The 23952-nt window shown below is 41.4% G+C and overlaps 1 protein-coding gene across 26 annotated transcripts in view; it reads right to left on the bottom strand.

Annotated features, from left to right (window-relative positions):
• LOC770248 overlaps positions 1-23952 on the bottom strand; it is a 44231-nt gene that overhangs the window by 19272 nt on the left and 1007 nt on the right. For 3 of the 26 annotated variants that reach the window (XR_005847662.2, XR_003073415.3, XR_003073418.3), the window contains exons 1-6: positions 23647-23716; positions 19646-19720; positions 17158-17228; positions 13626-13832; positions 13425-13506; positions 13218-13304 (exon numbers count right to left, since the gene is read on the bottom strand). Coding sequence is in view for 5 of the 26 variants with exons in the window: in XM_015276248.4 (XP_015131734.2) it covers positions 13772-13832; positions 17158-17228; positions 19646-19720 (207 nt within the window). In the remaining 21 variants the exon portion in view is untranslated. The other 23 variants (XR_005847663.2, XR_001463477.4, XR_005847655.2 and 20 more) reach the window with 17 other exon arrangements.

Here is a 23952-nt window from a genome sequence, read left to right as displayed (position 1 = left end):
TAAGGCCTACATCTCAGACTCTGAACCATGTCTTTGGAATGTTGTTAATTTCTCAAAGTTCACTAGGTTTCTACAAGCATAGATGTGCTGAATACTTACAGGTAACGACACTAAGATTAAAGTAATATGAAAGAGAGCACATTTTCAACTTCCTTTATTCTGAACAAGCAGAATTTACCAACAGCTTTCATCTGCACAGAACATGCAGTATGTTTGTGCCGTGGATTTTTGTAGCTGTTGTTGTTGTTTAATTATATTTACCAAACATTAATATACTGAGCACACACACAAAAAAATTATTCTGATCCAGTCAAAGTTAAGTTTGCTCTTCTCTTAGGCATATTTATGTACTGCTGGGGCCTTAAGCTTAACTCCTGTGATCTAAAGTCAAAGCTTGGCGTGACTGGGATTCTATATTCCCAAGATTAAGAATGTGATTGAGGAAATATCACATGCATCTGATACTTAAAATGGCACTGCTGATATTTCAGTCATTTGCCATTCAATTCAGTGATTATTTACAAATAGGATACTTGGATTTTAATGGTTGCTTTAAATGAGCTATAATTAAAGACAGGAGTCAAGGATGGAGGGGTGGTTTTAATGTTGATACATAGTCCTGTCTGTTTGCAGAAGCTCCAGGAGCAAGTCTGAAGGGATAACCTCTTTATCCCACCTTCACCAGATTGCCAGCCCTGATGCAAAAGCACAACACTGCTCTTAGAGAACTGCGGTACCAAAGCATAAATAGTCAGAAAAGAGGATGGGAAAAGCAGCTTCCTCCTGAGCACCGCTCTGGGGAATCTGCAATACATCCCAATGGGACAGTGTTCACAGTGTGCACTTTTCTGTATAGAGAGTCTGAGACGTAATCCCGGGACTGTGCAATTCATACCACCTTGGAGACCTGCGCATGCAATGGCCTTGCACATACCATGTTTGTAATGACTATTCCAGGATACAGTCACCCCAATCCTGCCTGTTATGTAAGGACAACATGGATCTGTCAATGCAATTAAAAAGATGTCTTTAAAAGCTAAATATTACCCTGCTTGAAATACGACTCTGCACTGAAGAGTTTACATCACCTAAAGAATTGCAGACTTTTGATGGAAAATAGTACAGTGTTAATGCAAAACAACATAACGGTAGCGGCTAAATGTAACATACGGCATGAAGTCTGTTACCTAGAACTTCTCAAAGTTCTGTCTGCTTTTAATTTCAATTTCCTTTTTGAATGAACACAGCTACATCAGTTTTTCAGTCTTCTTACCGTTACTCTTACAGACTGCTGTCCAGATTCTCCTGTGCAATGGCACAGACACTATGCATGAAAACGAATCCTGCAACACGGGAGTGTAATTCTTTTGAAGACCTGTACCTTTCTATTAGTAGAAATTAATACTGAGCTCTTCTGCCTTCCAAGAAGTAGATGTTACCACCCAAAAATGAATTGTGAATTGGCACCACAAATGCTGTCCCTGCACCACCCATTTCTGTCCCCAGTTTCGCAGGGATGCACTCTGCTGTGCATCAGTTTAGGGCTCAGTGACACTGACGTGGTGCTCAGGTGAACAGCTAAGGTGTTTTATGCATAGCATCAAGTGAATATAAGAAAACAGGAGGTTTGTTTAAAAATAAACAAGCTTTTAGCATTATAACTCACGGAGACTAGGACTACTTGCTATATAAATATTAATTGTGCAGTTAAAAAAACCCTATGCTTTCCCTATTGACTCTGCTATAAGGCCATATGTACTCTTTAGAAATATGTAAACATATAAATGAACAAACTGATGAATTAAACCTTTTTTTGCCATCTTCCTAATTTATGTTATTTTATTACAGATTACGGATGAAATCCATATGCTGATGGCTACCCTGTAATGAAGGCTCATGTGAGTAGTCTGTTGATCTATACCTACACTTGCTTATGAGGTGACTTTGCCTAGTCCAGTTGAATGATGATAAACTAGCAGTTAAGGTTTATGTATTTCTATTTTTATAATATATTTTAATATATTTATAGTTTTCCGTTCGGTCTCCCTTTCCATTTAAGTTCTGACAAACTGATGTAGAGATAATAGATAAACCTCTTCTTGATTTAGACAATCACTTATATTTCATATTGCTCTTTGAGTACGGTACATAAAGTACTGGCTATAAGTGTTCCATCTAGAATGAAGAGCCTCAAACGTGGTGTGGACAAGAACTTGACCAAAAAAACGACTTGATAAATGAGGCCAGTTTTCACTTCCATCGTTATTACAACAAGGTTTTGCACAGAATTTTTGCCACTGTTCAGTGTTACAGCCTTTCTGCATGCCTGTCCCCTGCCCCGAATGCCAGTGAGTGGAATTGACAACAGCAAATACACATACAGCTGGCTTTTTTTATTATTTGTGTTTCCAGCAGTGTTTTTAGACTGCTAGATTAGGAAGACAGAACATTGGGGTAGACATTATTTTCTAGCAGGATAATACACTTTGTGGTTTAGGTTGCCTCAGAAAGATAATTTCAAGCCTTCTTTAGAAGCAGCCACGCTAAGGCAAAAATGCACATGGAGTAAAGTACGGCTCAGCACAGCAGTTAGTCAGAAAGCTGAAGTCTCAGTCTGCCTTCCATGCAAGCACAAAGCATAACAAGTCTGAGCACTAAACATTATTCCTCCCTTTCCACCCTGTTACTTCTCCTGCGCTCATTACACCGTCTTGCATCTTTCCCCTCCTTCTGTAAAGGAAGGGAAATTTCCTCCTCTCCGTCTGATTTCTTTCCTTTCACATTTGCTTTTCCCTATTCACCTGCACATTCCCTGTAATAGCAAAACTTGAAGGACTACGGATCCAATCCTGGGGGGAAACACTAAGCTTGTGCATGCAGTCTTTTAGCACGGACAAAGAGTGATTACTTAAAGTGTTTACATTTCCCCCTTTTTCTGAATAAAGTTACAAAATCACCAGAATAAAGTTTAGTACTGAAAATCTGTGTAGGGAACTGTAATCTGATAAGGTAGAATGAGATCACCGTTCTGTGCAGAGCTCTGCTTGTACAGAAAAACAAAATGATTTTTACTGATCTGGAACCACACGATTATTTCTGAATCATTATTTTTATGCTTAGCTGTTATGTGAAGTGAATCCACCTCTCTCCTTTGGTAGTCATTTTAAATGATGCACTGAATACTTCAGCAAATGCAATGACTCGTATCTTTAAATACTTTACGAGCATACAGCAGGATACTTAGAAAGACATCTTAAAAAGCTAAGAAGTTAAGACCAGTATATCGTACACAAATTAAGTTCTTTTTCCCCTGTAACAGCTCCCAAGCAACATTTATTACCTGTGTCCATGACATACATTTTTAGATGCCAGCTCTTCTAAGCAGGCAATCTATTTCACGAGCTTTCTAAAGCAGTGTCGTAGCCATTACATCAAATGTTGTTTCACAGATGGTTATCAACACTTGGTGTTTCACAGATGGGATAGAAGAAAAAGACCCAACACCTGAATTAAAAAACCCCACCAACACAGTAACGTCCATTTAAAGATACCCCCTTAGAAAGTGGCTCTCAATCTGCAGACTCTTGAGGTTTTATGAACAATTTTTAAGTGGGCTGCAAAATAGTAATTGAAAAAACGAGGCACACTATCAGAAGGCTGACAGTATCAGCAGTAGCTGCACTCACCCACTGGATTTCTTTCTTTTTAAGAAGGTCCTGGATCACAAAGAATTGTGAATTAGAAGAGATTAGGCTCTAGAAATCCCGAACTGTTGTGCTTCTTGGTAAGACAAACATTATCAAAAAACTGTATTTCACCACATAGAAAAAAAAACCTGTCACATTCTAACGAATAGGGGGGAAAAAGAATGAAAGAACTCCTCTTTGACGAGCAGATTTCTAATGATGGGATACATCCCACTTGGAGAAGATGCAAACGAAGAGGCGAAGCAGAGGCATTATTTTGCTCCCAGCGCCCACTTCTCACCTGGCTGTACCTACATTGCAGAATCCCATAGAAAGAACAGTAAGAAGAGAGGCTTCCAATGGGAGGGGTTTGAGGGGCCTTCTGTACTTGTGTGTGTATCCTTGTTTCTGGAGTAAGCAGGAAAGTAAGGTTTCCAGTTCACAATCAGACAAGAAGCTGGGATTCCAGAAGACACAGGAGAGAACAGACAGGGAAAGTGTGCAGTGAGGATGTGGCAGAGCTATAGCCACGTTTGGGGTACTGACTTCCAGCTGACCCCAATGCATTTATCCAGCTGTGACCTCTCCAGCTCCTACAGGAATCCTGTTCTGACCTCTGCCCCTAAATCTTTACTCCCATACACTGATCTTCAGTTCTACCCATATACTCCATCACTGCTTCTATACCCACATGCCTTGCTTATAAGCATATTAATCCCTCTCTCCTATCACCCCCAGATGACACTGGTAAATAGGTTTTTTTCCACACTACAGTGCTAGAAAAGCACTCTCCTCCCTTGTATATTTCTTTCTGATACAAGGCAAAGATTTCCTCCTGACCTCATACCCAGCTTAGCCCTGTGCATGTGAACAAGACAAACCAACCATACGCACTGTACATATTAGAACACTGAAAAGTGACTGCAGAATCCTATCAGTTAGCAAGGGGCATTTAGTAATAATAATATAATAACAATAATATAAAAGCATTCACAAAACTCATTTCCTATATGTATCAAAAAAACAGGAATAAGAGAGGTGCGACAAAAAAAGGGTTACACAGAGCATGCTGGCCTACTTTAATTCCCTTAGAACACCGTTACTGTAACTGCTGTTGCCAGTAGTATTTTGCTTACCTTTCATATAATACGTATGCTACAATCTAACTTTAGGTAAGACAATAGACTTCTTCAGGATAAACACATTTATACCATTTGAATGAGGTTTATAGTTTGGCATTTCTCCACTTCAGCACCACCGTGACTGCTAAAAAGCTGTGCAGTATGTTGGAAAAGATATAATGTCTGCAAATTATTTATGGATGTGCTTGTGTGGTATTTATGACAACAGAAAGTAACCTACGCTGGGGCAACTGAAAGCATAGCTAATACAAATACATTACGATTCTGGAAAATTGTCAGTATGGATGATATTAATAATAATAATAGGAGGCTTGATAGGAGGAAAAGGAAGGTTTTTACAATGTAAAATTACCATCCGGGGAGCTTATGTAAACTAAAGAGCGTGGTCAAATAGGAGTGGATTTTTTTAGAGTAATAAACTCATCCTGTGCTAAGACAGGCTAATACTCGTAAGAAAAGTCTGCATCTGCTAATGTTGCTAGAAAGTCAGATAAGCATTCAAAGATGTACATATGTGTTCATTTGATTAAGATGAGAAGTCTAATCTTTGTGCTATGGGGACCCAATCCTCACTTCTCAGGCCACTAAATCCACTATTCATGAGCGCAGATGGAAAGGAAGAGGAGCAAAGACTATTAGCGGTGCTCAGGACAAGGCAACAATTAAAAAAGCAGCCGTTCTGTTACTAGATCCTGGGAAGGACGTGGTGGGGACAGAAGGGTTGCTGCTACCAGCTTGATCTTCCTGGCTCCCTCTGGGAATCTCTTGCTGCTGCTTCAGGCTGGACGTTAGGAAATACTACTTCTCTGAAAGGGTGGTCAGGCACTGGAATGGGCTGCCCAGAGAGGTGGTGGAGTCACCGAGCCTGGTGGTGTTCAAAGAGCGTTTGGATGTTGTGTTGAGGGACATGGTTTAGCGAGAACCATTGGTGAAGGGCGGATGGTTGGACTGGATGATCCTCTGGGTCTTTTCCAACCTTGGCAATTCTATGATTCTATGATTCTATGCTTCTCCTGCAGAGGCATGTGGCCTATCTAATGTTGAAAAAGCAGGCAGTGCTCTCTGCCTTTTCATACACAGCAGAAGAGCAGAGCCCAAATTTCTGGAGCAATAGATTGCTGTCAGCCCTTAACATTTTTCACAAAACAGCACACTCCCACCTGATTAAACTTTTAATTGAAGGTGCTATTTAAAGCACCATTAGATATGGTTTAGCCCAACGGCTGTTCAACTTACCATAGTCCTGTAGCCCATTAGGGCTTAGTGGACCACGGCTTGAAAACCATTCCTGCCACGTCAGAAATACGATGATGTTCCCTGCTCCCTCCCTCCCTCCTGACCTTCCGGTTGCTGTGTTAAACGTTACTGCTCCTCTATCTGATTTCCCCTGAGACTGATTTTAGGACCTGCTATTTGCTTCTGGCTTTCTGAAGTAGCAGCAAACTGGCATTCTCCTTCGCCCATACATTTGTAAACAGGAGAAGTAAGGCCAATATGACCATAACATTACTACTGCCAGACAAAGGAATAGACAGAAGCATAGTTTAGATATCAATAAATATATGTATATCTTTCAGGTTTAGGAAAAAGGGACCAATTTACATTTGATTCATATTTGAAAATTTATCATCAGACAACAAGGCCTACGAGCTTTTATTTACAGAAAAGCTGTAATTCTACACAGGTTGGGTTTTGGCCACGGCTGGTCCAGGACAAACAGATGTGCAGTTTTGTGCCACAGAACTATGGCAGATGAAACTGGTATCTTCTGCTATCATAAAGGTCACCTAAGATACAGAAAACAGTGACCAAGGGCTCCTTGTTATTCTATTCTAAGAAATAAAGAGTTAGAGTCTCCTATTAAATGCTTCCACATATTCGTGGTTTTAGAGATCTTTCTCATGTTATTACTCCTCAGCCAGCATTTTTCCAAAATGAAGAATCCTGATTCAGTTACTGTCCCTGCCCAATAGCTGTGCCATATCTTCATCATCCGTGTCTGTTTTTTATATAATTCTCATCAGTGCTCAAAACTGACTGGTATGCCAGCATGACTCCTTTGTTTCAAGTACCATATTGCATCAAATCCATCCGGAATGATTTCAAGAAATCAGCAAGAGCTGCTAAAAATCCACACAAGCATTAGGAAAAGGCTTGAGAACCCAGGCTTTTCACAGCAGCCAGACAGCAGCCATCAGCTTAACAATTAAACTTCACCTCTGTGACAGGCAGGAATGCCAGGATCAAAGTCTGTATTTCAAGCTCACCTAAGGCTGTGAAACCCTAAGAAATAGGGAAGTAGAACTTCCAAGTTGCAGCTCCTGTTAGAACAGCTGCAAGTCCATGCCTTTCTGAGCAGCAGGCCTGGCTGCAGCCTGCAGAGCTGACAGATGATGAGGTAATGACCCTCTCTGCTGACAGGTCTGGTTTAACAGTGGGTCAGTCATACCTGGCCTCTGGGACAGCCGTGGCTCCTGCAGCACCACAGCCTGTGCTGTGAGATCCTTCTGCAACTCTTCAGGGCCAACGTCAGCTCTGACTCCAAATGCACAGTAGCCTTTTATTGTCTCTAAGCATTATCACTGCACCTTTTCATACCATTTAGGAACAGGTGAACCAGAAAAGGTGCCAGTACAAATTGCTGGGAGGTGGTGTCATTAAAGCCACCTACTAGTTGCTATAGTCTTCTTTATCTTGTAACCGTTTATTAATCCACAAGGAATCTTACGTATCTCAACACTTCACTGTGTTAACATTCTTTGGTGATAGACCTTTTTAAAAGCTTTTTGGGTGACCCATTCCCATGTGTCTGTTTACTGCTTCAAACAATAAGCGAAGCCGTAAGACAAAACTACCCTGTACAGAAAGTCAAGGTGATGGTTGCCTATTACAGCCACACGTGTTCCTATTAATTATATTCTTTATCACATTCACTGGCATTTTGCCTGCCATGGAAGTCAGACTTATTAGTACATTAGTCCACGATCGTCCCTAGAGACCTTTTTAACATGGTCACATTTGCTGCTTTCCATTCCTCTGTCATCAACACCAATTTAAATGATAGATAATACAACACAGTTCACAGATAACCAGTTTTATTTCTGAATTTCTCTGCAACTACCGAAAGAACATCGTGCTATCTGGCAATCTGCTAATGCCCATTTAATCAAGTTGTTCAAAAATCTTTTACTGATATTTAAAAATTGAAATACTTCTTATAAAGAACAACTTTTATATGGGACTGTTCCTAATGTCCCTGGAATGAACTCTGCCAATGTAAGGGTTTGTCCATATGTTTCCTTCTGCAGTGGCTTTGCCTTTAAATATTCTGTCTCTGGAACTCGGTGTCCTGCTAGCAGAATTAACTGAAAAGTTTACACTTATAGATTTTTCTTTTTGCTTTTATGATTTTAGCCTATTGCTCCTCAAAATCTTTTTGTCCCTCCTTAGAATAGGTCTACATTTAACTTCCCAGAACTGTGCTCTTCTCCTCTTTGCTTGTTTGGATTTCACTTTTTGAAAAACATCTATTTGTTCCTCGTAACTTCCCTTACTGCTCAGTTGTCATGAATTCTTATTCACTTGGGTCAGAATTAGAAAACAAACACTCTGTGTCTCTCTTAGCCTCTTACAATTTTTACTTGAACGATTTCTTCATTTGTATGCAGTTCTTTTTTACAGTTAAACAATACTGGATTGTTTATTTATTTTTATCTTTTTCTCTCATGCAAATACGACAAACTTCAGTTTGATATGATGTACCACTACCAAATGTCTTTCCTATAGTTACTTTGTCAACCAAATCCTGGTTACTAATCTAAACGAACTCAAGAGCTGTCCTCGTTCTACTGGATTCTCTGGATAGTTTGCTCAAAAGTTAGTTCTTGATGGTAGTTAAAAACACAGCTTATGCATGATGCCCTAATGTTAAGCTTATCCAGACCATAGTTTGAAAACTGAAAACTCTTGTTACTATCGAGCTTCTCAATTGTATAGCCTCTCTGGCCTCCTGCTGTATTTCACGGTCACTGTGTCCACTCTATCAGCTCATTCAGAGCTCTTGCCAGGCTTCTCCTGCTCAGATATGGAACCACTTGTAATTATATTTTGTGGTTTAGTCTGATAAATTTAACTTATTTGACTAGTTAGCATATAGAGACCAACAGACCAATCTATCATTTCTCTATCAGCAAGGCACTAACATTTCATCATCTCTGTTATCATCTAAATGCTGATATTTTGGTGTCACTTTGAAAGAAGGAAAAGGGACACATGCAGACCCACTTCCAGAAAGAGAACGACATACCTGAGGAATTCCTGTTGCAATTCACGCTTACCACTCTTCTGAAGAATCATTATCTTCAAGGTACCAGGGAAACAGAGCAGTATCAGGTAGCAACGTACCTTGATACCGAATCAAAACTAGTGCAGGTTCCTTCTCAACAGAGAACCAAGTGGTATTTGACAAGGACTGACCAACAGAATGGCCTGTGGTTATTCAAGATTTCTGTACCAAGAGATGCTGTGTCAGGAAGGGAAGGCACTAAGTAGCAGAATGACACTATGGAAGTATATGAAGTCCTTTAATCTCTTGTATACACTGAGGATTCGTAATACTCACATTAACTTCCTCTGAGGAGGGAGAGTCTGCTGTTACTGCTGTGGAGAAGATAAAGAGGGGTGCTTTCTGGACACAATGCCAGTAGCTATTGACTTGGGTTCGACAGCTGAGAAGACTTCTGGGGTGCTAGCATTTTCTGTGTTGGCTGAAACTCACTTCTTTCCCTTTTGTGAGGCCCCTATTTTTGTGAGCACCTTATTTCTGCATTAAGTATGATGCGAGTCAGGGCTCAGCAGAATCCAGAGGCTACACTGCAGTATCCAACAAGTGTTCATTATTATTTATTTGCATTACCACAAATCCTAGAAGGCTACACCCTGGACCACTTCTCGTTATGCTGGGCCATGAATAAGCATACAACAAAAAGTCCACATGAATTCTACGTGAAGAGACAACAGAGATTACTGCAGAGTACAAAGGCAATGACAAAGTATTACTGTGACAAGCATCGGTATTAGTATACTTGTACAACATACTTATTTTCTAGTTGGATTGTCATAAGCTTCACAGTACATAAAACTTTTAAGAAGATATTAAAGGGAGACAGCAAACAGTTCTGTTTATGAAGGAGTCAGCTACTACACGAGAGGCAGCTGAGGAGAAAGTATCCAGTGTGAAAATATAACAACTGAATGATGGAAGCTGGCATCATATGTTGATCAAAATCAGAGTCAACCTCTTGATACTGAAGGAAAGGTATCAGGTAGAAGTAGTCTTGATGGGCCTTGAAAACAAAGACAGATAGCTTATCTTTATTGCTTTCAATTGAAGGAGGAAGTTTAAAAAGCCAAAGGAGTAAATCTGGAAACTGATATTTACAGCAGCACTTGGAACGCATAATGACAAGACTACATTTGTCAAGGCAAAAGAAGAAGATTTTCTAATAACGATATGATCCATGGAAAACCTGGATGAAAAATACAAGCAACCAACAGAGAAGAAAGAGCATCCCTGAAGGATTGGAAAAAGATTTCCAAAAACTAAGATTTAGCCTAGGTTTGATGACTTAAAGCAAACAACAGCATGATGGTGTCATTCACCGAGGATGCAGAGAGGTTTTGTGAGGACCCCAACCAAAAATATGAAAAAATTGCTAACAAAAGTTGTAACTGGAAATAAAGAACTGAGGACAACGCTGAAGAAAATTTTCATGCATTAGATCTGCTTAGGAGTAGAAAAGAAGATGGGAGGAGGTATATGAAGTGACACATAAAACACTGTTCTTCCTGTACTATGAAATAAGAAAATTCTTTCACGCCACATTTATTACTGGGTTATTACAGCTACCTGAGCTACCATGTTTTGACTTTCAAGGACTGAAGAAGAAGAATGTTCATGACACTGTAATTTGATGGGTGCCTCATTCAGCAAACAAAAACATGCTACATCCAGCTCAAAGACAGGACATTGGTGATACAAGCCAAGCGCAAACAGCAGTGGAGAAAAAGATCTTACAGCTTAAAGTTAAAACAACTAACATGCTGAACATTCAGGCACATTCCTTTCCTCTTCCTCCTTATTGTACAGAACCAAGGCTATCATTTCAGCTTGCCACTGAAGGAAAATTACTCTCCTTTGCTCTAGTTTGGTATTTCCAGCCCTTGAAGTATTCCCAAACCTACATAAAGTGTGCCCATGTAGCAAATGCCCACACCCTAAATTCCACAAACATCAACAAGATCTCTTCGTGTCTGCTTTCTTGCTGTTTCCTAGTTTTAGTCATTTACAACAGCACAGAATGGGTTGAACTAAAGGAACAAGCAGATCAGGTGCTCAACCACACGGGTTAGCAGCCGTGAGTACTGGAGACATACAGCAGGAGACAATTCAGAGTTCCTTTTCTTCCAAACAGTGTTTTGTAGCAGCATTACCTCAGGCAGAATAGAGCTGTGCCCCTACATTCTTTCTCTCAAAGCACAGGGAAGTTGCTCTCTCAGGAAGGAGATGCAGTCAGATGTGTATGAGCTGCCCTCCGTAGAGATGACTGAAAAACTTGGAGACATATGAAACATCCAGGGGCCTCCTCATACCCCACTGACTAATATATCACCTTGCTTCTTTATCTCTTCTGAAACCAGATCTTTTCTGAGGCACTTTTTTTTTTCAATCTGGTGTGGAGAGGGAACATAGGAGGCTGGGTTTGGTTGCTGTGCAATCACCTGATCTCTCTCTCCTTTTCTTTCCTTTGCACAACTTAGGGGAAGTAAGAATAAATATGGCATATAGAACTAAAAGATGAAAATAGTCAACTATTAGAACTGTGCTTTTTAAACAAACAAACAAAAAAAATATCATTCAAGATTTTAGATGCAAAGTGAAATATTCAGTGTTCTCATTATTCAGGAGAAACATTCAATGTTCTCAAACTATGGTTTCATCTCATATTAAAAAATAACTCCATTTCATTTTTGTGTTCAGAAATTATAAAAGAAGCACCGTAACATCCCGTAACCAAAATAATCCCGTTGGGTTTTGAGCTCTCTTTGAGATGTTCAAATTTAAAATAGTTAAGTTATGAGTTTGAACAAGAAGCTCTTTCTTCTGCTTAGCACTAGCCACATTTTAGCATATGTAGACCATCGACCTCTGTTCTTAGTTGCAGTTGTCATCTCAAATACTCTGTTTATACAGGTAATTCACAGTCACTAACTCTCCAAAGCCCACACGACCCCTCCAAAAAAACTGCAGAGAACTGTAGAGAAAGACATTTCCTGGAAGTTTTAAATTAAATAGATAGGTAAATCAACCAGATATTTGATGAAATGAAAGGTACCAGTAGCTACACATTCAGTTCTCCTTCTGGGCATATTTTTGCCATATATTCTTCTGTTTAGTTCCTTGTTTCTTTTTGAGTTTTATTTTGTTTGTTTGTTCATTTGTTTGTTAATTGGACTCTCAAGTCTGCTTTTGATCTGGTTATGATCTCTTCTTTGGTCTTGCTCTTTCTTCAAATTCATTTAATGTTACTTTTGTGCCAAGCAAAAAAATAATTCTACAATCTCTTTTTCTTTACTCCCCAATCACTGTCTGCATCTTTGCTCTACATGAAGGAATATCTAATTGGCCATGCCTACAAATCCTCTACAGCTTCACACTTCCTTAATAATTACTCACAGATTCAATACCAATTCTAGTTCTTCCATCTTCCAGATACAAGATTGCCTTCAGAACATTTTTGTACTTGAACACCAGAAAGGAAATACACCATCATAAAAAAAAGGGCATGGAGTTTATAAAGCCATTAGCGTTACACAGGTAAAACACCTACACATAATTTTTGCTCTCTTGGATATAAAAATAGGAATCATAGCAATGCCTGTACCCATAGATACAAGCAAAAAACTTCCTCTTCAATACAAGTATATTTATAGTTATTTTGGGTGAATCCACTGACAAAGGGTATGGATAATTATTACCGATTAAGCACAGGGTACTTAGTTAAAATAAAATATACAGTTCTTGCCTAAGAAGCCTATAATTAATCAGCATGTGTGATCAAATTGCCACTCATAACGTCAGATCAGTTTAGTTTAATTTAACCAAGTTACTTTGACATGAGCATAAGTATATATTTATTAACATTTCAACGTTCAACTCAGCAAGACAATTATGTTAGTAAATCTGCTTGCAGTAGCTACACAAATATTGGAGGCATAAACGGTTTTTATAGATCTATAAATTTGGAAAATTTTATGGGTGAAGATAGAGAGCAGCTCAGAAACACACTCTTCTGAAAGCAAAGGAAATAAACAAATGAAAACTCCCTACCTAACAGCAGTGCTGAAGGACTCCGGGTTCACGTGGTGAATTATCCAAGAATAATGATATCCTTAATGGATATATTGTATGGATTTTCTAAAAAGAACCGGAGTCACACATAAATCACACCTCTTGATTAACCCTTTTATCATTATTAGTCTGTCAACATCAGCAAAGACTAACTATTGAAAAATTCAATCATTTCAGTGTACTTACAGCTGAATTTTCTCATCATGTGACCAACTATCCACAAAGCCTCAGTGCCATTAAGAAGTTTTGAGGAATATATTATTTGGTACTGCCAAAAAAACATAATTAAAAGAACGCATGTAAATTATATTTATTTTCTAATTCAAAACTTTTTTTTTAATGATTATTTCACGTCTAAAGTACATTTGGGGGAAAGGCAGAACTTACATTATCCCAAAAGGCAGGTTCCAGCACAACCCATGATACACTGACAGAATTCACAGTAAGAAGGCACAGTAGGGTCACACAAACAGAACCCCGCACTACTGCAGAATCTCCTTAATTTCAATAGGGCCCTACCCACATATAATCAGTTACAGAGTCCGCCTATGTGGGAGTAACAACAGTGAGCACGGGACCCGTTCCTCCACACACCTGCAAAAATATTGGGATAAAAAAAAAGAAATTAAAATTAGTAACATGCAGCAAAACCCTCTGATAGCCCATTTTATTACAGCGTTTAGCACATAATAAAGGAGTTCCATACATCTTTAAGTTGCACGTTATTTATAGGAATTCTTAGTTCCTTTTTTTACAGAATGTTGACTTCAAATTGCTTACAGGCCTTACATGTAACAGCAGCACGTTATGGGAACTTTTACCAATATGCATTTGAAGTAGAAATTTAGATGTATTTTTAATTATTACTTTATAAAAAGCCATTATCATAGTTGCTTCTTAGTGTTTAAGTCTGCTTCAAATCAGCATAAAGTTTGGAGAGACAGCATAGGTCAGTGAATTTCTGAGGTCTTTATGATCACGATCCCCGAGCACAGGAGGGACATGGAGCTCTTGGAGCAGGTCCAGAGGAGGGCCACTAAGATGATCAGAGGGCTGGAGCACCTCTCCTATGAGAAAAGGTTGAGGGAACTGGGATTGTTTAGCTTGGAGAAGGCTCCGGGGAGACCTCACTGTGGCCTTCCAATACCTGATGGGAGCATATAAACAGGAGGAGGAATGGCTGTTTACAAGGGTGGATAGTTCTAGGACAAGGGGGAATGGTTTTAAACTGAGACAGGGGAGGTTTAGGTTAGATATTAGGAGAAAGTTTTTCGCACAGAGGGTGGTGACGCACTGGAACAGGCTGCCCAAGGAGGTTGTGGATGCCCCATCCCTGGAGGCATTCAAGGCCAGGCTGGATGTGGCTCGGGGCAGCCTGGTCTGGTGGTTGGTGACCCTGCACATAGCAGGGGGGTTGAAACTAGATGACCATTGTGGTCCTTTTCAACCCAGGCCATTCTGTGATTCTATGAAAGCATCTGGCCACATACAGCAGCATCGAAGACTAAAGTATTTGAAAACACATGATAAACAGTAGTCAATTTTAGACTAAAAGTGATCTTTTTTAAACAAAAAATCCTTACAAAAATCAACTGCAATCATTTCCTAAATTTAAGCTCCTCCAGAAAACTATTTAGAATGCAGGAAGTACAAATGTAATGTTAAACAAATATATACCACCTCTTTGCCATTCACACAAAACTTAACATTTATGATTTGACCTCACTGTTCTTATTAAAAATACATCTATGTTGATCTTTAAAAGGCATTTTATTTTCAGTTACAACGCTTTTCTATATCATAAAACATTTACAAACACATTAACCATGGGTTCCATGAAATAATATTTAACTGGTGACACTGTGCAAGAGCACTGATGATAAAGGATATAAGAACTAGATCCTAGAAACATGCAGAAGACATTTCTTTATTCCTTTAATTTAGATACCATTAAAGAAACAACAATATTTAAAACAAACAAGCAAAAGCTACGAACAAATTAAAGGATCTGACAATCTAACAGAAGAATCAGGAGTTCCATAAGGATGGAATGCAGTCTTTTTTAATTCTCTACTTTTGGTTTTATTTTTGAGCAACAAGTTGTTCTCTTACTGGCTGTGATTTTGTCAAACAACAGACTTGTAAACAAACAGAAAATGGAGAAGAGCACCACAGTTTTTTGTTCCTTGCCAGGCTTAAAGCTTTCAACTGGGCAGGAGGACAAGCAAAAATTTGAAATCCACATTTCAGACATTACAACAAATTTCAAGGCAGTTGTCTTAGAAGTTACTGAATTTGAAGTGTTTCTTCGCCTTTTATTCCCTTTAAAACTTTTGGTTTATATACATGACTTATAATGACAAATTCAACTCCTCTTTCTCAAGATCGGTGCTCCAGCTGTAAGTTCTGTTCAAAAAGTGTCTTAAGATATAGAATTATTGAATCATAGAATGGTTTGTGTTGGAAGGGACCTTTAAGGTCACCTAGTTCCAACCCCTTGCTCTAGGCAGGGACACCTCCCTCTAGACCAGGTTGCTCAAAGCCCCATCCAGTCTGGCCTTGAATGCTTCTCCCATCTACTGTTACACAGAAAATTTAAAAATATCAGACCTACCAGTCACATTAGCCTGCAAGTGTGAACCAGCACCTGAGCCTACCTGAGTGAACCAGTACCTCTGGCAAGTATAATGTACCCATTTCTTACTGACTGAGAATGAGCAGACTATACTTTTTGGGACAGTCAGTTCTCTAGGAGCCCAAGACCATAAAGCTAGGGAAATATGGCATTATCAAAGATGCAATGCAACGTGGTAACTTATGCAGCCAGATCCTAATACTGCTTTCTGCCCCTCTGCCTAGCTCCACATCTTTCTCCAATAAGGAAGTTAACTGGAATACAATGCACTGCTCCGAGAGTGCAGACTGGAGGAGAGGTCAGGGACACATAGCTGCAGTCCAAATGACAGTCAGTTTCTGAGAAGAGCGGAAAACACACTGTTACAAATGTGACAGCCTATGGAATATCTCAGAGCTGACATTCAAGCCATCAAAGAAATGAAATAGCGAAACTGCCTCAACAATTCCCTTCTCTGACAAGGATAGGAAAAACATGCATCTAACGTAGGTATAGACCACCATAAAGTTGAAGGGTACATGATTGGTTTGGGAGACTGGAAGGCTCTTGCAAAAACAAGGGTTTTTTTCATGACCAGCAAAGTTACAAAGTCTAGTTATTTACTAATGTGCTTGCACATGCCCCAAAATACTTGTGCAGCAATCCCAGGCTGACGTTACCCTGGCTGGATTCCCACTCCCTTCTAAATAATTTCCCTAAATTCCTTCACAAAACACCACCTTCTCACTACTGGGAGCAACTCACATTGTGACCATCAGACCAACCAAGGATGCTAATCTGCAAGGCAGCAGGTTGAATGGAATAGAAAACTTCCAAGTCCATGCTGAAGCTTTTTCTGTCCTGGAGGCACAAATTCGAGTCATTTTTCTAATCTCATCTGCCAGGTTTCATTGAAACTGTAGAAACTTGACCTTGCGACCTCTATCTCTGTATCAAATGCAGCTCAAATGAAGCAGTGGATTCAGAAGTTACTAGGAGAAAACTCATTCCTATATATCTTGTTTTATTCAGAAAGTGGGCATGAAAACACAGTTGTATAATCACTGTGAAAGTAACTGAATTTCATGTCATTTACTGTTTTCATTCAGGAGTCACACCACAAACTCAGCTATAACACAACACAGGTTTTTACAGGGTGAGAGCGTAAAAGAATCCAGAGAATAGAGACCATTTCCATGAAACTGCCTTTGTTCTGTCCCTGTGCAAAGGACCTTAAATAGATGTCAATTCATAAAGGTGAAAATTTAACAGAGATAAAATTTTATACACGTGTTTTGAACTTACCAAGAATGCAGCGAACTGCCCTTCAGGTAGATCCATGCTTCTCTTCCAATTCTGTGTTGTATCTCCCAAAGCTTAAGAAAAGTTCAGTGATACACAGCTTAGTAACAGAAGACTGACGTTAAGTTTAAAGAGTCAATCTGTTCAGTGGGTTTTTCTGCTTTGTTTTTTAGAGAATAAGCATAATGGCTATTAAAGAATCACCTTAAGATCCTGCTACTGCTACCTGGCTTCAGATCATTATTATTAGAGAATAATTTTTTAATAACGAGCAAGTCCCAGTTCCCTTTTTGAAAAATGCCACCCACTGTGCTCTTCATACCCTTCCTATTGCTCTAGAGACAAAGAATAGTCAGCGTGGCAAAGTTAATAGAGAACTGGACATTACAGGACAGGTTGGAAGGAAACAATGTGAACGGGACCAGGAGTGAAAACGACTTAGCAAAAAAGGGATGGAATAAAAGAAACAACGTTACTTTCTTAGCAGGGCAATAAAAACGGGATTTTCAAAACCATCCAACTTCTATTGAAGTGAAAGAATTACATCAATTCCAAATATGCTTTTAGAAAACCTTTAAGCCACTTATCTTTAAGCATTTAACTTTAAGCATATGGAGTATCTAAACTCCGCTCAGCTAAACAACTGAAGTGCTTAAATTTAAAAAACAAATGTAAATCATCTTGAAAGCATTCACCCCGTTTGTAATACCAAGCTTGCATACAGATCTGAGCCCCAACTCCTTACCCTGCTTACATGCTGACTCACACTTGGGCTGGATCCAGCCTATTGGTTCTCAGACAGGCAAACCCAAGTACAAAACGTGAGGGGCTAACGTGCATTCAGACTTCTCTCTCACAAGCTGGACTCGTGCAAGTATCGTGACTTAGGTACGAGATTAATTGTTTGGTGAAGCAGAGTGCAAATGATTAAATGCTTCGAGTTAATTCGGGGGAGAGGGTCTCAGAAAGAAAACTAAAGAAAGTGCCCGAGGAAGAAAAAAGAAACTGAAAATTAAATCTGGATTAAAAATAAATGACCTCTGGGTTATATCTCAGTGCACTCTGCCTGAAAACCACTGCTTCTTTTTGGCTTAAGTATCAAATCTCATTTTTAAATATGCAAAATGGTAACTAACTCAGACAAAGGTTAAATTAGTTCAGTGTTTGCTGACAGTACCGCAGTAATCCTTAACACAGAGCATCACTCGGTTATTGGTGTAAAGGGCTCGCCATTTCTTCTGCCTTACAAACACACCCGCGCTTCCAGTCCTGCTTTGGTAAAGAGCAGGGTGAGGGTTAATACCCAATATTCCAATCTCTGTGGTAGCAGCCATAAAGGGAGGAGGAAATGTGGAGATCGTAAGCTGCTAGTGGGGTTCTGTCCCTTTTACTCCTTACTCTACAGTGCAGTTGCTAAAGGAAAACATAAATTGAGCCACTGAAATCAAAACAGTGAACCAACAAAGTTCAGGGACATCTCTTGGCATCCTGTGAACTTCTGGTCATTGTGATCTGCCTCCTAAACTGTGGATCATTGTATACACCGTTATTTTAAGCTGTCACCTCTCAAAACTACCAGGAAGCCAGTACCAGTGCTTAACAGCTACATTCTCATGTCCTCTCCCACTACTAATATCCCACCCTTCACCTACAGCTATAAAAAAGGAAATTCTCTCTATTTAAAATGCGTGCTTAATAATCCCATACGTGTAAAAATCATGACTCCGTGTTGGTACGGAGCTAGAGCAAGGTTAAAGACCTGACTAAGGCAGTGAGTTACTGATAGAATTAGTTCCTCTCCAGATTCAGTTCCCTTTTCACAAAATGGTTAAACACAATAACGTTTTGTTCCTTTTATGAGAATCATGAGCATTACTAACATTTTATAAACGTTTTGAAGCTCAGATTTCAAAATTTCCCAGAAACTGGGAAACTAGAGAAGCAAATGAACAATTTACATCATGCTGTCTTAAAAGAAATGAATTGAACAGCATAAAAGCAAACAAATTAGTGCTAGCTAAAGCATTTCCAGACCTCTCACTCCTGTATTAATTTCAGTAGCATTTCATTTAAATGCAGAAATACATATTTGCAAAGTCTGAGTTTCAGCCTTTCCAACAATTCCTCACATCCGAGCTGTGCTGTGCTGACTGGTGGTGCTGATAGAAATCCTCCTGTGAACACAGCTGAGCACATGCACAGGACTAAGGCTAAATCAAGTAATAAAAAAATAGCTCATAAATTCAGTGTATCGCTAACAATTGTTTGGAAAAGTCCAGGATGGATAAGGAGATGATAAAGCTTGAGAAAGCAACGAGCAAAATAGCGGGCGGGAAGGTGAGAAATTAGGCTCTGGCCCCAGCAGTTACCCTACCAAAAACAATCTAACTTTAATACCAGTTAAATAACAGAATTGATACAAAGGAAAGAAAAAATAATAGAGCATCCCCTCAATAATTTATAGCCCCAACAACCACACTTATTTTCTCACCATTTGACGAGTCCTCTTCAGTGTAAGGCCAAAGTTCGTGGGTGCTGTGGAGAAGATCACTTGGCAACTGCTCTGCTGTAATTAATCCATAAAGAATGGGCTTCAGTTTTCACAGATAACGAACCAGCACATTTCACAACCACTAACATGCAGAAGAATTTTTACAATGTTTAGAAGTTACAGCGAGGCCGTTTTAGCAAAACTTCACCACAGAACCTTAGTTTAATAGCAAGTATTTCCCGAGGCCTCAGGGATATGTTCATGATGGGTCAGGCCTATGGCTGTATTAGAGTCAATACTGAAGGAAAGCGTAGTTAAGCCCAGCCTTTGGATTGTACCAGCTGCCTTTATGCTGTGTTAAACATCTTAGACATTGGGGGAAAAAAAAAAAAATAGATTGAAAGTTGGCTGTTGAAAAACCAGGTAGTCTACACCAAAAATAGGCTAAAGGTTGTTTATGGGTGGTTTGGGGTTTTTTTTTCCACTTAGTATTTTGTAGGGAATTTAATAAAGCAGGTGTACATCCTAATCTAGCAAATACTTCCTGCAGTCCTTGGTGCCAAGAGAAGGATCCCTAGATCAGCTCTCAGCTGGCAAATTCAGAACTTAGTTTTCACTGCCACTGCAGTCTAATGACTGTACAGTAATAAGCGGCGCACATTTCAGTCCTTGCTACGTGACAACCTGAAATGGCCTAAGTAATGAATTCCAAATCCTATGTTTGTCAGGATAAATTGGAGACTTAATGGCCACAGAAAGAAGCAGAAAAGTCAAAAATGAAAGGAGATGTTGAATACACTTGATTATTAGAGTAGATTATTAAGCAGAAACTTCAACTGATAGCAAACTTTCAGAAGAGGTCTGAGGAGAGGCCTTGGTGAATCTCTAACGGGGATCCAGCAAAGAAGGCTGGATAAGCACCAAAAGCAAGGCAGAGCTTAAATTAGAAAAATAAATACAAAAAAAAAAAAAAGTTGGAATTTCCACTGGCCATGCACACATATGCCATACCAAAACAGGGAACCCAAATAATATGTAGATGTGCACGTTATTATAATTGCTCCACGTTGGGTATACCTTGTTGGCCTCCATTTGGTGTAACTCACTTAGGAGCTGGACCAGTAGAGAGTGGAATAATATGCAAGTACCCAGGCAGACCAAAGAATCCAGCTACACAGTTACACAGTAGTGACACAATGCCAGTTTTCATTACGACAAATTCCTCTAATCCTCACGGTTGTAAAATAAATCTTAAAAACACATAGCAAGGTAATTTGCAAAGTAATGCGTGCCTGAGTCAAAAGACAGCCTCCAGCTTTCTAACCATCCCTGACGAGCTGGGAGCTCCTGGGCCATTCTGGGAGATCAGTACCTTGCTTTGGTTGTGCCACCTTGCAGACAGACCCCGGCCGTTTGGGATACCCAAGTGTGATTCTTGTTCCATATAGGGAACTCCCAAGTATAGGAAGCCGGGGGGAATGTCATCTCAGTGGGGTAGGTGAATACAAGTCCCTCTCTTCCACTTAATACTGATTTTCTATAGAACTTTAAATGACAGATTTGGGGTCTCCAGATCCTCCCGGGGCCTAAATCCAGGTTTCCCAAAGAAATGCCTGGGTCTCCAAACTACAGCCTCGTGTCGGCAGTTTCTCTCACCTGACACAAGGGAATTTACACAAGTAGGGGAAAAAAGCTAACATTTCTACAGATACACTTTTCTCAGGGGCTGGAACAAGTCTATGGGATGAATACGCCCAGGAGCTAAGGGCCATCAGGAGCCCAACCAACCACGTAGTGCTTGGAGAACAAAATACATGACTTTGACCTTGCCTCACTACTGTAAACAACACATATATTGAAGAAAAAAAAAAAAAAAACAAAAAAGGCAGATAAAACTCAAAACATTCAACTGCACATGCTCCTCCCCCTGGCAACAGGAGAGCAGATAACATGACAAATGCTGGCCATGTCACATGTTACAGCAGTGGAAGATTCTCTGAGAACGTAATGACAGTCTGTGAGGAGAAGTGCCTACAGTGGGGGGATTGGCGGCGTGCAGGTAGTGCTTCAGCGAGGAAAGGTGCGAGGAAAGGAGTGCAGCACAGAAACTGCAGCTCTACCCTCTCTTAGCTGCCACAGCAGATAGGACTTCCACCGTTCTGATGAGCCCACGTTATCTGGAACGGAAATCTGATCTAAAGAACTGACATCGCTTTTGTTGAGGCTCAAAATCCCTCTCCCCTGCCTTCTGTCCTCAGCTGTGCTCCTGCTGTGACTCCTTGGCTTTGCCAGTCACTGAGGAAACAAGCTGACAATCCTCTCCCAGATGCTGCAGCCAGAGAGTGCAATACCCACCTCCTATTGCAGGGGCTGTTAGACGAGAGCGGCTGCCCTTCCTCGCCGTCAAATATTTAACCACCCTGATCCTAAAATTATGGCAATTGTGCATTATTTAGCTTAAACCCCAGCGAAACGAAGTGGGTGATGCAAACCGAGACTATTGCATTGGGTTTACGCTTCGTGCAGCCCTAAGTAATACTGAGAGCAGTGATTGTGTAATACGACTTCCAGCTTCGGTCTGAACAGGGCCATAACGAAGCACAGAACCACACGCAGGATTGGGCCTGTGTGTGTCTGCAAGCACGGATGGGATAGCGGCGGTGCAGAAACTTCACTGCCTTTAGAAATCCTTAATGAGACCTCAGAAATGCCATTCGAGAGGACAACAGTGTGATTCGTATAAGAGAATACCACATCCTGGCAAAGAGGCTGACATCCTATCTGCTAGGTCTTATTTCTGCATCATAGTTGGGAAAAAAAAATGGGTGAAAAATAGCAACTAGAGTTGCTTTAGGGCAGAACGATACGTAATCTAAATACAGACGAGTGGTATCGGCAACGCTGTATTTTTTATGTATTTTTTTCAGTGCTCTCATTGCTATTTCTACCACAAAATGCTGCTTTCGTGGGCAAAAAGAAAAAAAAAAAGAAAAAAAAAAAAAAAGAAAAGAAAACCTCCAAGCCGTTGGCTGCCATTCCTTTCGGTGCTCATTGAAAACTTCACTCAGGGCAGTTTTAATCAGCTAAGCCTGAAAGTGTAAATATACGGCCAATCAGTTCTATTTTCTCCCTTTCAAAAAAAAAAAAAAAAGGGAAAAAAAAAAAAAGGAAAAGAAAACAAGATGTGAGGAACGACCGATTCCTTTTTTTTTTTGCTAAGAACTTGCTTTGAAAAAAAAAAAAAAAAAAGAAAAAAAAAAAAGAGTTGGCTCTCGAGTGATCCCGAGCCTCGGAGCCTCGGCGCGAGCAGCCGCGAACGGGCGCGGTATCAGCGTGCGGTGCCTCACGCACCGCTCGGCGCTCAGCCGGCAGCCCCGGGATCGCGTGTTTCTGACCGGCAGCGCACTTCTCGTAGCCATGACGGTCTGAGCGAGCCCGGCAGCTCGGAGCTCTCCGTGTCGGTCGGTTAGGGGAAAAAAAGAAAAAGGCGACGAGCGAGAAGGCGACGAGAGAGAGCGCGGGCCTGGGGAGCGGCGGTGCGCGGCCCCCGCTGCTCTCTCGCTCCCTCCCGCAGAGGGAAGCCCGGCGCCGGGGCTGAGGCGGACCCGCCGCAGCCTCACGTCAAGTGCAGAGAGAGGTCCCGGAGCGCCTCCATCTCGCTTCCCCCCTCCGCGAAATGGGGCTGCGAGCGCGGGCCGAGCTCCGTCCGCTACCTGACGGCTCGGCACGGCTCCGGGGGGGCGGCGTGAAAATGAAAGTTCGCCTCTCCCCCCCCCCCCCATCCCTCCCCCCCCCACCCCCATCCTCCCCGCCCCGCGTCCCCGCAGCGCTATTTTTTTTCAAACGAGCGCTGCGCGGGGCCCGGTCCGCACGGCTCAGCCCGCAGCGCCCGGGCGGGGCGGCGGGGGGGACCTGAGCGCGGGGTCCCGCGGGGAGGGATGGTGGGGGCGGGGGGAAAGCACCGCCGCGTGGAGCACCCCCCCTCCCCGCGGCCCCTTTACCTTGACAGCCGGCGGCGCTCCCTGTCCCTCCGTCCCCTCGCTCCGTCCCTCAGCACCGCGCCCGCCGGGTGACATTTCCCTCCCCCCCCCCCCCCGCCTTCCTTCCCCCCCCCCCCCCCCCCCCCCCCCCCCCCCCCCCCCCATCGGTGGCGGTTGGGTCGGCAGCGCGGGAGCGCGCGCTGAGCGAGGCGGGCGTGGAGCGCGCGCGGGCGGGAGGGGATGGGGGGGGGGGGGGAGGAGGGGGAGGGGCGCGCTGTCAGCCCGCGCCGTGTCCGTAAGCGCCGCTCGCTCAGCCCGGGCTGCGCG

This window comes from Gallus gallus, chromosome 1 (assembly GCF_016699485.2).
Source record: "Gallus gallus isolate bGalGal1 chromosome 1, bGalGal1.mat.broiler.GRCg7b, whole genome shotgun sequence".
Taxonomy (NCBI): Eukaryota; Metazoa; Chordata; class Aves; order Galliformes; family Phasianidae; genus Gallus; species Gallus gallus.
This window is presented reverse-complemented; position numbering and strand designations above follow the sequence as displayed.